At 42.4% G+C, this 13,280-nt stretch overlaps 1 protein-coding gene across 1 annotated transcript in view; it reads left to right on the forward strand.

Annotated features, from left to right (window-relative positions):
• Positions 1 to 11,178, forward strand: part of Fbxo11 (F-box protein 11) — an 18,919-nt gene extending 7,741 nt beyond the window's left edge. The window contains exon 8 of the mRNA XM_077409501.1: positions 76 to 11,178. Coding sequence (XP_077265627.1) covers positions 76 to 205 — 130 coding nt within the window. The 3' untranslated portion in view covers positions 206 to 11,178. The remainder of the gene's footprint in view (positions 1 to 75) is intronic.
• Positions 11,179 to 13,280: the final 2,102 nt, after the last annotated feature.

Here is a 13,280-nt window from a genome sequence, read left to right on the forward strand (position 1 = left end):
CTTGATTCCGTGCATTATTTAGACGCGCCATAAATGGAGTAACCATAATGTAATCGTGTGCATTAATATTTCTAGATTCTTTTGCGATTGCGGCGCCGGAACGTTGAGCAATCAGTGTCAGCTGCAGGGCGAGCCTACGCAAGACACGGATACCTTGTACGATAGTGCGGCGCCCATGGAATCACATACACTTATGGTCAACTAGGAACTAACCTAAAATAATTTAAACAATCAAACAATGTTTAGAGCCGTAAGTCCAGTAATATTGCGAGCACTCGCAGTATACGAATCTCTTGCCGAGTTCTTTATAATAATCTTCCCTTTGTATACTCGTCTATATATATCGTATTTGTTATTCTTTAAAGAAATTCTATTTATTACGATGATTTTGTTTTTATTGTTAATATCTAATATATTACGATGCAATGAATCACGTAAATCACTGTGTGACAGTAATATTATTTTTAAAGATATTGTAATATGTGATCGTCATTTATTTTTCTTATCGAAATTGCCACCTTTGTCCACCGTATATTATTAGATGTAATTTTTTTCCTCCCTTCTTTTTTACGAGAATATATTACGTTTTCATATCAACGCTTTTACTTATTACATCACATTACGCGCAGATAATAAATTTTTTTACAAAGAAATTATATTCCTTAATTTATACACATTATTTTGATCATTCCATTGGTTATCTTTCTTCTGAGTCTATTTAAAATTACGAGATGAATATTGCAAATCCATTAGTTTTATTGCAAATGTTATTTCTCTTTGATTGGTTCTTGTTAAAGATTTTTAAGAGAGACGATTCTTTCTGTGGCCAAGGCTAATAAAGAACTCGGCAATCAAATCGCCAAGAAGGCGATAGTAATAAAATAACAAAGAAAGCCCTCATATGTGTAAAACATACAGTATCATGTTAGGTATTGTAGTACTGAATGGGAGAAGATATTAAGTGAAAGGCATTTTTCGCAGCGTGTGTTGCATTAAATTTAAAGGAGAAAAGATGAGATGTATATCAAATCTTTAGGTTCTTGAGTGATATATCGTATGGTCTGTTGTTTTGTTTAATAATTGTTCATTTGACGAAAGTTTGTGGATCTTTTTCTGTCCGACGTTTGAAGCGGAGGAACTGCAGAAGAATGCGGCGATGCAACGGTACGCGATTAAATTATGTATATTGCAATTTATACATATATCGGGCGCGCACTCACAAATGGGTTTTTTTCCCTCTTTTTTCGCGTCGGAATTATCGATCAGAGTTTACGCCGCTCTCTAAATTGAAAGTGTGATCGTAGAAATTTATTTATCAGATTATTTATCAGAATGTATAAATTAATGATTGAATTTGAACACTGGATGTTCTGCGTTATCTTTGGATCGAATTATTTTATTGTATACATGATATGTGTTGCGGAGATGTATGTATATGTAAATACATTCTTTCTTCATCTTTTTTTTTTTTTTTTTTTTTTTTTTTTAAGCAGATGGAAAGAGAATCGCGTGCGCACGTGTACACGACCGCATTCTTCATCTCTCTTCCGAGGGAGAATAAAACGAAACCCTCGCAGGTATAAATTTATCATCGTCCTTGCAGAGCCGTTTTTTCCCCTCTCCCGAATACGCGAGGGAAGCATTTTTCTGCGATTTCTACCTCCTCATATACGCAGCAAGAGAAGGAGCTTCCCCGTCACAGCGATACTGTCACTGCTGCTATCTATTTAGCGATTCAGTGAGACTTGTCTAAATCTACCGATATTGAAATTATATTAATAATTAATAGTTAATATTAAAAATTTGTTCAATATCCTACAAAATTTTTTCATCGACGAAAACTTGTGTTCATTTATCATTGTAGCAAGATGATCCGCGATACGGCTTATGCGAAAAACTCCAGAAATATCAGGCTGAAAAGATGTTATTACAACAAAAGTGCCTCGAGAATATACTATTTCGTGATTCTGTAATTAGAATCGTAGAAGGCAATTTCTAGCGAGCAAGATTAGCGTCTCTCAGGCAAATCTTTTTGCTGTTGATAGTATAACAACGAAACTCACCGGCGACAGTGACAAATTCGGCCGTGTCGGCGAGTTCTTTTTCTCCGTGCAGTTCCCCCAAGTATGTATGTTGAGTAATATCTCGAACACATTGTTTTTGCGCAGCAGCCGTGTATATATGTATGTACATTGTAGGATGAGGCAGTAACCAAGCGGCGAGCGATTCGTGGGCTCGTATAATAACTTCCCGACTGCTTCCACACTCCGCCTGCTCGACCGTAGGCGTTTTACGGCTTACACCCTCGTGACCTAAAACTCCCCCCAAAAAATGGAAAAAAACGAGGAAAGAGAGAGAAAGGAGGAACACACACGTACGCACTAGACGCGAGAGATAGGTAAAAATAGGTTTGCACAAAGAACTTCCACATAGGTACATACAACACACAAACACACATACACACACACACACACACACACAGTGGGTCGAGACTTTCATAATCGGCTGCGGCACGATTTCAGTGTTTCTCTGTTTCTAGTTGTTGAATGTATTAGAGATAAGACTCGATCACAGCAATAGCAAAGCCCCATCCTCCACCCCCCGTCCTTCCAGTTGTGTTTGTCATTTCCACAGTTCCGCGTGTAAGATCCGCTGACGCTAAATAGAGCTTTATCGCACGTTTCCACCAAAATGACGATTGTCGTTTCACGATATGTTTGCGAAATCTTGAGAGTGAGAAGAGCGCGAGCATCTTGCAACAGAAAAGAAAGGAAGAAGAGAAAGGCCGAATAAATGAAAATATTTGTATCTGACAGGAGTCGAGATCTAGACGTGAAAAGAAAAACCGACGAGTGTGAAACAGCATAGCAATTACGTTGATTGTGCGTGCCGGATTGTCGAGCTAATCGGCTTAGTCGCGAGCAATGAACGCGTTTCGTATAAAGTTTCAAAATGCTGCAAAGCGTCAATTGTTCGGACGCCGATTATTCTGAACGCTAATTCTTCCGCACGATCGATATTCAAGCAAAAAAAGAACGGAGAAACATTTTTTACTTTATATTCTATTGAAACGCTCTATTTTTATACAAAATATTTATGCGGAAATTTATATGAATACTTTTTCATATTTGTATCATGATTTTGTTTTCAATATTACACTTTGTTTGTGTTTTTCTTTACGTGAGAATTTTGCACGGGTCAATAACGGATATGTTATGTAGGTCGCCCTCTCTTCCCCATTTTTTATATTCGGATAATCGGCGTCTTGCCGTGTACAGGGTGTCTCGAATATTCTAAAAATATCTTGATTTTAAAAAATGCAAAAAGAAAATACGTCAGGCACAAGTTATTAAATTTCGAGGATGTAATCTCACCAAGAATCTCACATACGATACATTTATCGATGTTGCACAAAGCGAGATAAATCGGTCTCTCTTCATCGCGACTCTTCGATCGCTCCTTTCCGCACAAAGTCTGTATACTTACACCCACCGTCAAGTATCGGCTCTCTCGATTTTCCGTCAGCAAGTATACTTGCCATTATTACGTTAGTTGCCATAGCCCCATACCGGTGCGGTAGAGAAGCTAGGTAGATTAAGAGCATACGAAGATTGTTGTGCAAACACACGGATCCGCAAAAATCATAGAAGTACGTATAGTGTAAATATTAACTTGACCATTCTATATATTATATATACATATATATATAGAATGATACATACAGATATATATATATATATTATATATATATATATATATATATATATATATATATATACACACATAACGTAATGATTGCACGATTATATAAAAAAATATATTATTGTCGATTATAATTTTTATTTTTTTATCCTTTATTGTTAATTTATGTATCTTTTTCGTTTTATCTCGGGACGTCGGGAAATGTGTTCGGTCTATCGAATTGCGTTTCCTTCTGCGTCTAGGGTAGAGGGAGAAAACAAGAAGGAGGTCGAGCGTCTTTTGTACGATCAAATAAACGATACCACCAAATAATTACCCCGTGGCAAGTAGATTTCGGTCAACCGGTTAGATTTACAGAGTGTGACGTTTAAAGTTGCGAGCGAACGAAATTTACCGGTACCACGTACCGACTCGAGCGGCACGGATGGAAAGAGGGACGAGAAAAAATGGGTAAAGGAAAAACGTAGGTCTCTCTTTCCCACCGTGATTGTTCTAAGACAGCGATTCCTCGCGCGTGATAATTACGCAGCAGTTAAGTAGCATGCGTTAATTGCTGGAGAACCGTATATTAACGCGGCCATGCACGCCACGATTATATTACACTCGAAAAATCTAATTTCGTCACGTTACGCGAAATGTCACAGAACATATAAAACGACAATAAGAGACAGCAGTTTTGCTCTTTGTCATTATCTATTACAATCGCATATAAGGCAGATTGTACGGGTATCGCACGCGTGTGATGAGATAAATAACATTACGCAATATACAATGTGCTAAATTTCGTACTGTAGCGAACATAATTTCGTCTTTGATATTATCCTGCAGCACGTACGTAATTTACCTTTTTTTTTTTTTTTTTAATAATTAGTTAACGAGTTGAAATCACCACAGAAATAACGAAATTCACATTTTTACAAGAATTACCTTCGTGTGCGGAAAAGTCAACCTTCGATCGACCGAGACAATGAATATATGTATTTGCAATGAAAGATTATCGTAAAATTTCCGCAAGTCGCGCGAGGAAGAATGAGTCGTTTTGCAAAAATGGTCGTTTCGTCTTCTATTATTAACTGTCATGCATGAAAGAAATTGTTTGCAACAAAAAGAAAAAGCGAGCGACCGCTTTTTTATAGTTGCGTGCTGATCAGAGATCGCGAGACCGTTGCAATTTTTACGAGATCAAATATCGCTACTAGCTGCACGCGAAAGTGATACCTGCGTGTGTGTGTGTGTGTGTGTTTTTTTTTTTTTTCATGACAACAGAAACAATCCTGCGATAGCCGTAAGGTTTATTTTTCCGTATCCGCGACATCGAGAGAATTGAACTCGCTGGAGTTACACCCGGTATCAATCTCCGATGACGAGATGTGAAACGGGATCGCGATCGTATCGAATTTCAGTCGGACGCAGGATTGCGGGGGAGGAAAGAAAGGGGTGGGGAAGCAAAAGAAACGAAGGGATGGTTTTCGCTGATGTTGCAGTATACGATTCCGCGCGACTCACTCATAAAATGGCCTTAAAATAGTTGATGTTTAATATAATACATAAGAGAAGCATTGTAACTGTTAGACGGACGTATCTTCGCGCGATAGATAGAGAAGCGTAAAATTCTACGTTTATTTTTGGAATTACGCGAATTTCGACGCGAATCAGAATCATGCACGAGCGCACGCAGCCCCTCGCGACTAGTAATAATTATCGCATCAAAGGATCATATTTCAACGTCGAATGCGGTTCTATACGACTTCTTTCTCGTCAAGTATTAATCTTGCTAATTAAATAATCCCAATCGATGTACGGTTGCGCAGCTTTAGCGATTAATTAACGAGATTTAATTCGCGAACGCGAATCTGAATTCTGGCACTGAATTATGACGAGCTGGATTATGATTTATATGGGGATGTAATTGCACGATTTGCACGCGAGGGATGCGTGCAAGGTGTAACGAAAAAAAAGCTGTTCTTCCAAACGAGATGGAAGTTTCCAGTTTTCACGAACCACCAGTCGTGAAAATGTCGAGGATTCGAACCGGTTTAATTTCGATAATCTCGCAAAGAATGAAAATAAATTCCGTCGAAATTTATTTCGAAATATATGAATGCGAAATACATAAATAAATTTCGAGAACAGAGGTTGTATAGGGACGCAAAAGTTATTTGTTTACGACGTGCGCGATGAAATGACGATTGGCGTAAAATAATGTATTTTTCCGTAGCGCGGAAAATTGGGCTCGTCGAAATTCTACCGTTTTCCGCTCGGTTTTCCGCTTCCCGCAAAGTGTACAATATCCGAATATCTGTAAATATTATGCGCGCGCGCGCGCGCGCGCGTGTGTGTGTGTGTGTGTGTGTGTGTGTGTGTGTGTGTGTGTGTGTGTGTGTGTGTGTGTGTGTGTGTGTGTGTTGCGGGGGTAATCTTTATGAGGGTTAAATCGAGCAGGCAGTACAGCGTGCCTTTCTGCCACCCCCGAAGGATATAATCTTTCAAGATAGACCTTTCAACCCTTAACCGGCGGTGTACCCTTTTACATGTATAATATTTTCACGTGAAAGGATCATAAATTACAACGTTGAGGAAACTAATAATTTACTGTAGACACGATAATAATGGGATAATTGAGTAATGGATAGATCAAGACTGATAACGTATCAAATTTCTTGACATTTTATATACGTGACCTATGTATGCGTTTCCGGTTAAGGCTTACGAAGCCTTTATTCAGTTCTCCGTGAGGCTCGGACGAGAGAGAGAAAAAAGTAGCGGGGCAGAAACTGTTATCACCACTTTCACGCTTATTACATTGTAAGGACGAAAAGGGGGAGGAACTATTGTCACCACTCTAGCATTTATTACGTCGTAAGCGAGCGAGCGAGGGCTCCGCGATGGAACGAATATAAAAATTCAACGATTATTTAATCGAGCTCAGCGCAGTGCCAATTCGTTTAACCCTCCGATGCATTTTCAAGCACGTCGGAGATAACCCCGGTGCATCGTAATCTTCCATCCTTTTTTTTTCTTTCATCGAACGCGCATTATAAATATTCACCGTTTCGTTCATCCGGATTTTTTAAAAATGTAAAAACCCAGTTCAATACCTTGGGAGCAAACGCGCCAATTGGATTTTTCCCGGGGGAAAAATATTGGCTCCAAAAGTTTGCCTAAAAATCTAGCGGATCCGAAGGCAGGCGGGCGCGAAAATCTGGGACACCCCGTGTAACGTTTCCTCCTTTTTATTCGCGGGTCACGGAACGGCATCGTCGGAGTCTCGCTCCCGCTCCCAAGGTATTAAGCTGTTCGGGACTTTTCGCTGTATCGCGTTTCGGATCACGGTCCATCGCTAACGTCGCGGACAATACGGGGACTTTGCCCGGTCTCGTCCGAGTTACGGTATCGCGCGAGAGCTTCCTCCCACCGATGAAAATTATATATTAGCCGGAACTTTGACTTCGCGGCGCGCATCAGGGGGAGGGTTAAGACGAAGCCATAATGCAGCCGTAATATCTAGCGTGAATTTCCCCACAAAATCCGCGATCCGTGTTCGATGTAATCCGCGTTGCTCGCTAATCTCCCTTTGTTTCCGCTAAAGGCTCTCCAACGCGCCGAACTTGGCGAGCCGACGAGACGGAGGTATTATATACGAGCCGGTTGCGCCAACGCAACGTTGATTAATCGACCGTCCAAGTATTTTTCATTCCCCTACCCGTTACAATACAGGGTCATGATTTGGAATGAGGCAGCTAAAATCGCTAATCGGAGTCAGTTAGCCCCCGGATTGAACGTTCGCACCCGCGTCAATTAACAACGCTCTTTGTGATTAATTGTACCCCCATATTGCGCCGCGTGCGTTGTACCGAGATACTTATATACAAGCCTACTGACTCATCTTTCGTCTATGCATGCGGATCTTTCGGTCGACTTTTACGTTAAAGAAAAACGTCTTCATTTGTCGCTAGTTTGCAAACGAAAGGGTGATTTCCGCGCGGTACGAGCTGCGCGTTCCGAGAAATCTCACTGCTAGAGCCGGCGAGTTAGGTACGATATCGGTAAATTTACCGTTTAACGTAGTTAAACTGTCAACGTAGTCACCGTTATCTTTGCTATCTTTGTCGTGGATAGGAGAGAGAACGTCATTTTCTCTGAGGTATACTTCTCGGTCTAAGGGCGAATTGTTAACGAGAGTTAGTTGGTCAGTCGGTCAGACGCAGTTAACAAAGCATTCTTTATTCATCCGTGTTATAGATGTGTCTACTACGCGACTATAAACCGGGACAGCTCGAGACTCAGAATAACTTCATCAGGGCTGCATGCGACCCTCATGGCCACTCGGAACGTCGGTCAATTATTAAGCTACGGTCTACTAATGTAGCGCTCGCTGTTTACTTCGCTCGCGTGGGATGATTCTCAATTCTCTGTGCTTGATGAAAGCGAAATGCATTCTTTCAGATAGAGGAATGTCGTGAAAAGAAATTGGCCGAAATACGTATACACATACGTATACGTATAATTTATTAATGACTGCGAGCAGAGAGAATCTAGTGTCAAAAATTTTTTACGGTTATACCGCGATCGCCAAATGAAATTAATTAATTTTTAATTAAATATTAAAATTAAGGTTTTTACAAGCTGGAAATACGATACGTGATGAACCGAAAGAGAAAGAGACTTTTAATACATTCTGTAAGGGAATCCCGCGTAAGCTTGGATCATTTCTTTTCATGCCTCTGCAATATACATCAGTGTTTGCAGAGCATCTTTGCACGCTTCTGGAATAGCACGTTTTTATCGATTCCGGTAGATACGATCTAAACTGTTAATTAACCAAGACTGACGCGGGGTGCGATCGATCTTAAGCTGCTTTTCTAGCAGGAGAGAAAACCCAAAGTGCTAAAGCGCAAAGCGTTTCCGGTTTGGGACGAGGCAAAGCGCCGCGGACTCTACGGATAGCACCGGGGGGAATTGATTGCAACACGCGAGTCTCCCGCGTGCATAAATAAATCGTCGCCCGCAAAAAGTTTCAGCCTTGCTCCGATTCCCATGGAATGCAGAATTTCCAGCGTCTATATATGTGCGCGATTCCCTCGATCGCGGTCGAAGATCGGTCGATCCACGATTGCGTATTCCGTAAAGTGAAACTTATCGATTTCGATCTTCGATCTCGGACTAAACTCTTTCGGAGCATGGGGGACTTTTTGCGCGTATGGCGATTTGGACGAAAGGCCTATTTCAAATTCGCTCGTCTCTCCGAGCGAGCACCGAACATTACAACAGCGGGTGGTCGTCGCGACGGAAGTGCATCGAGCGAATCGATGCGAGAGAATCGCTCACGACACGGGAGGACCGTCGAAGTGTACGGTACAATACGTACGCGTAAGGCTAGGGTAAGAAGTAACGCGATTAATGTTTCACTCCCGGCCCGATGCAGCCGCTCCCGTTCGTTGCGCAAAGTGCTGGTACGCTTTCGCGTCCCTTTGGAGGGCCAAGCGCTTTAAAGGGACGACGATGGGCTCCGCCGAGCGCGCGTCTCGCGTCGGGGATGTCAATATTTTCTCGCGCGGTATGCCGAATATTTCTCGCGCAACACCTAAATCGTACACATTCTGAGAGAGTATTTAGAAAATAAATAGACGATGTGTTTAGGACGGGAACGGACGATCGATTTTGTCGCGCGCGCACACACTGCCTTAATAATTTCGAGACAAAATATATTCGTATGTTTAATTATCTGTTTTTTTTTTTATTATTATTATTTATTTCGATGTGTTTTACAGAAGATACGCAGTCGAGACGAGAAAAATGACCATTATTGAACTGGATGACCATACATATATTATATTTGTCGCGTTTATTGGAAATGACAATTAATCACTGTCGATCCCTACCTTCACCTACATCACGCAACAATTTTTCAGGAAAATAGTTGGAATAATGATTCACGGCGCAACGCGAACCATTAAACGCGGAGTTAATTAACCGTGGCTCGCGCGCGACATAAAAGCCGACTGCATCAACGTCGCTTTACGCTCGGCTAATAGAATTACCTATCTCCGCTCGCGTTACAATTAAAGGCTACGAAGGGGCGAAAAAGTCGTAAAGTCGGTCACAAAGGGTGTTTAAGGCGCGGAAAAACCTTGACCCTTTCATCATAAATCACTTTCGAGCGGGTCACGCGGTCTTGCGCCGAGTCCGACGCGCGATACGGCGGTGTCGCTAAATTGGCTCGTTTCAGAGCGCTTAATGACGCGTACGCTCGCAAAGAGGGGTGGGGAAAAGGTTTGGGCAAACGGCCAACCGACCCCCCCCCCTCTCCCCATCCCCCTCCCCGACGGCGGAAACCCTTAGAAACGCGGCCGGGCCCTGAACGAGGCGGTTCGCGTGATCGGACCGGGGCCGGGGCCGCCCCACGGCCGCCCGTGTACCATAATAAACGGGGAAGAAAAAAAAATATGTGCACGAATTACCATGTGTCTCGCGTACCACTATACTCTAACGACAGCATCGATAATGCTCTAAACGATAAGTACCTAAACGACACACCGTTTAAGCCGTATCCAACCCGTAAATCTCAACTCTAGCTGCACCAAGTGCCATAGTCCATAGGTACACGATTATGATTACATATAGAACTCGATATAGCGTCAGCAGCTGATCACGAGAGAAAGCGAGCAAGAAACAGAGAGTGTGAGAGAGAGAGAGAGAGAGAGAGAGAGAGAGAGAGTGCGCGTGTGAGGCAGAAAGAGAGAAAGAGAGAGTGAAAGACAATTATTAATTGCGCGAGCAATTAGTTCTACGATTACCGTGACTGCACGCAGAGCGAAAGGAGGAAGAACCGTGAGCGCGAGAGCGTGAGTGAATGAGTGAGGAAGGTGGCGGGACGACGACGGTAAGCAGGAGTTACGTTTTGCCGTCGCGACACGTGACTCGAGAGATCCGGCGACCTCCCGAGAAAATCGGATATATATATATAGCGTTCTCGAGCGTCTACAGATAGGTACACCAATATATGCGACAATACACACCTTGAGATTGATTGATTTCCGGTCCGCCTGTCGCCTCGGTTACTCTGCACCACATCCCCTCTCCCTTGCCCCACCCTCCCCCTCCCACCCCCCGGGATACACGCATCCGTTATTGTACATTACACACGCCGGCTTATTTTTCGACGCCGTTAGTCTGCGATTAGATTTGCCGCTTCCATCCCCGATCCCCCGTGACTCGCGAGCCACCCTAAGCATAACGATATGGCGAAGCGTTGATGAAAGATGAGAAGAAGAATGAGAGAGAAAGAGAGTACGTGTGCGTGCGTGTGCGTGAGAGAAATGCGCGTGAAATAAGAAATTTCGTGGATGGAACGAGACGATGATGCGTGACGTCTTTGCGAGAGACATTATCGAACACTTGGAACTCTGTAGTAACAAATTGCAATTGTATGCTGTAAACATTACTATTTCAAATATAATGCTATTATTAACAGAACATACGTGTGTGTATGTGTGTGTGTGTGTGTGCGCGCGCGCGTGTCTCGCGGAGCGATGAATCACGCGCCGTTCTCACATTTCATATTGACGAGTTACCTAAAAATATATATCATGTGAAAAAAAAAAGTGGAAAAAAAATCCGAGCTCGCGCTGATGCTTGCCGATGGAATGTTGCCGACCAAATGCGACGTTTCCCCGGTTCGTACAATATCGATTTCTAGCGGATGTCCCTTTTAAAAGCTGACTGACGTCGCGACGAGCGAGAATGAAGTCTCTTTTTGGTCTTCTTTTGGCGCGCGCGCGCGCGTCACATCCTTCCCCGTGTTCTCCCGTTTCGGGGAACGACGCTCGAATATTCTTAGATCTCGCCCGTTTGCGGGAAAGACAGCCGAGATGAATGATTATACAATCCGGGGGTTAACCATGTCTCCACCTGTCGTAGCGCACCTCACGAATATTTTATTCCATTTAAAAGAGGTGACCCCTTTCCGATAAATATATCGACTCATCAATTTTCCCTTTGAGCTATTAACGATCGGAATTACTCTCTCGGATTCCCCCCCCCCCTCCGCGAGAAATAAGCTTAACTTAATAAAATCTTTAATTTGATTTCCAACAGACTTCGCCTTGATACAATTTTAATTTCAGGTTCATTTACGGAGACATTTAAAGTTAAACGTTAAAAATTCACGGTAAATTACGGTCTTTGCAATCTTGGCTCAGAAAAATGCAATTTCGAATTTTTTATTAAGATCAAGACTTTTACCGCTATCTTTCTAAAGGGGGATATTCTGGGACACTTTGCACGTCAGTTTTAATACTCCCTCCTCCTGTCCCTCCCTTCCTCCCTTCCTCCTTCTGTCTCTTTCTCTCTATCTCTCTCTTTTATTCAATCCTTTCGCAAAACCTGTCCAATTGGCAGCCTCATTAAAATTGCTAATTGTATCGCGAATTACACAAGTGAAATAAATGTAAACGAAAATAAATTTATCGGCCAGAGAGAGAAAAATACCTTTAGGCGATATCTCGCGGGATTATAAAGACAGGTTGACGTAGATGGTAGATTTTATTTTTTACCGAGAAATACGTGACTCTCGCGTGTCACGCGTATAAATAGGTACGAGTACGCTAATTTTATTCGTTGTAATAAAGATTTACGCCATTTTTACGTCAGGCAATGCGCCATGCTTGGGCTATACTTCTGTTTTAGGTACGTATATTTTTATATTACTGGTTGCGCGAATATAGTACTCGTAAAAGAAGAGATAGAGAAAGAGAGAGAGAGAGAGAGAGAGAGAATATTATATACATATATTATATTTAAAACTCTTCAAAGGATTATATATAGAGATAATCTATGCCCGGAATTAAAAATTATTGAAAACGACGTCTTTTAATCCGGTGGATATTTTTTTAAATATGAATAGATGAGTTAAATAATAAAACGTCAGCTTTCAATAGAAAATACGTGCAAATAACACTGACCATTTATTATAAAAACATTGAAAGAGTTATGAAAATACCGATTCCGATAAATACGAGCGTTATTCGAATAATATACCTTCGCCGCGCCGGTACCTCTGATCTCCCTTTGTTGACGACAGCGAATAAATTTTAAAATATTCCGCTGCATCGAAAATGGTAAAAAAATGAGTGCCAGGTACAATAAAGACTGTGCGGGATATCTCGCGAGGATTATAGCCTCATTTCCCGCATTTCGCGCGATCGATTCCCTTTTTCGAGACTCGAGTTTCTCCCCGAATTCATCGAAACGCTCGTCATGCCGGTAATTATCGGAATTGTAAAGAATATAGAACGCGAGGGTGGATGAAATATCTAGCTCTTGGCGGACGTCTCGTTAGAAGCTGGTAAAACAACGCGAACAATGATAAACGTGCGGGCGCGCGCCTCGGAGGATCTCCGAGCATTTTTAATTACGCCTAAACGCGTAACGAGGTGCCGGGGCGGCGCGCCGCGCCGCGTGAAAAATTCTCGACCTATATCTACGGATATGCCGTTTCGCCGCGCAACGCGACGTACCGGCGCGGCGCACGGGCACGGGGGAGAAACGCTAAAAATAACGAAGAGGGCGAGAGCGTA

This window comes from Temnothorax americanus, unplaced genomic scaffold (assembly GCF_048541705.1).
Source record: "Temnothorax americanus isolate GAGA-0224 unplaced genomic scaffold, ASM4854170v1 Scaffold26, whole genome shotgun sequence".
NCBI lineage: Eukaryota > Metazoa > Arthropoda > Insecta > Hymenoptera > Formicidae > Temnothorax > Temnothorax americanus.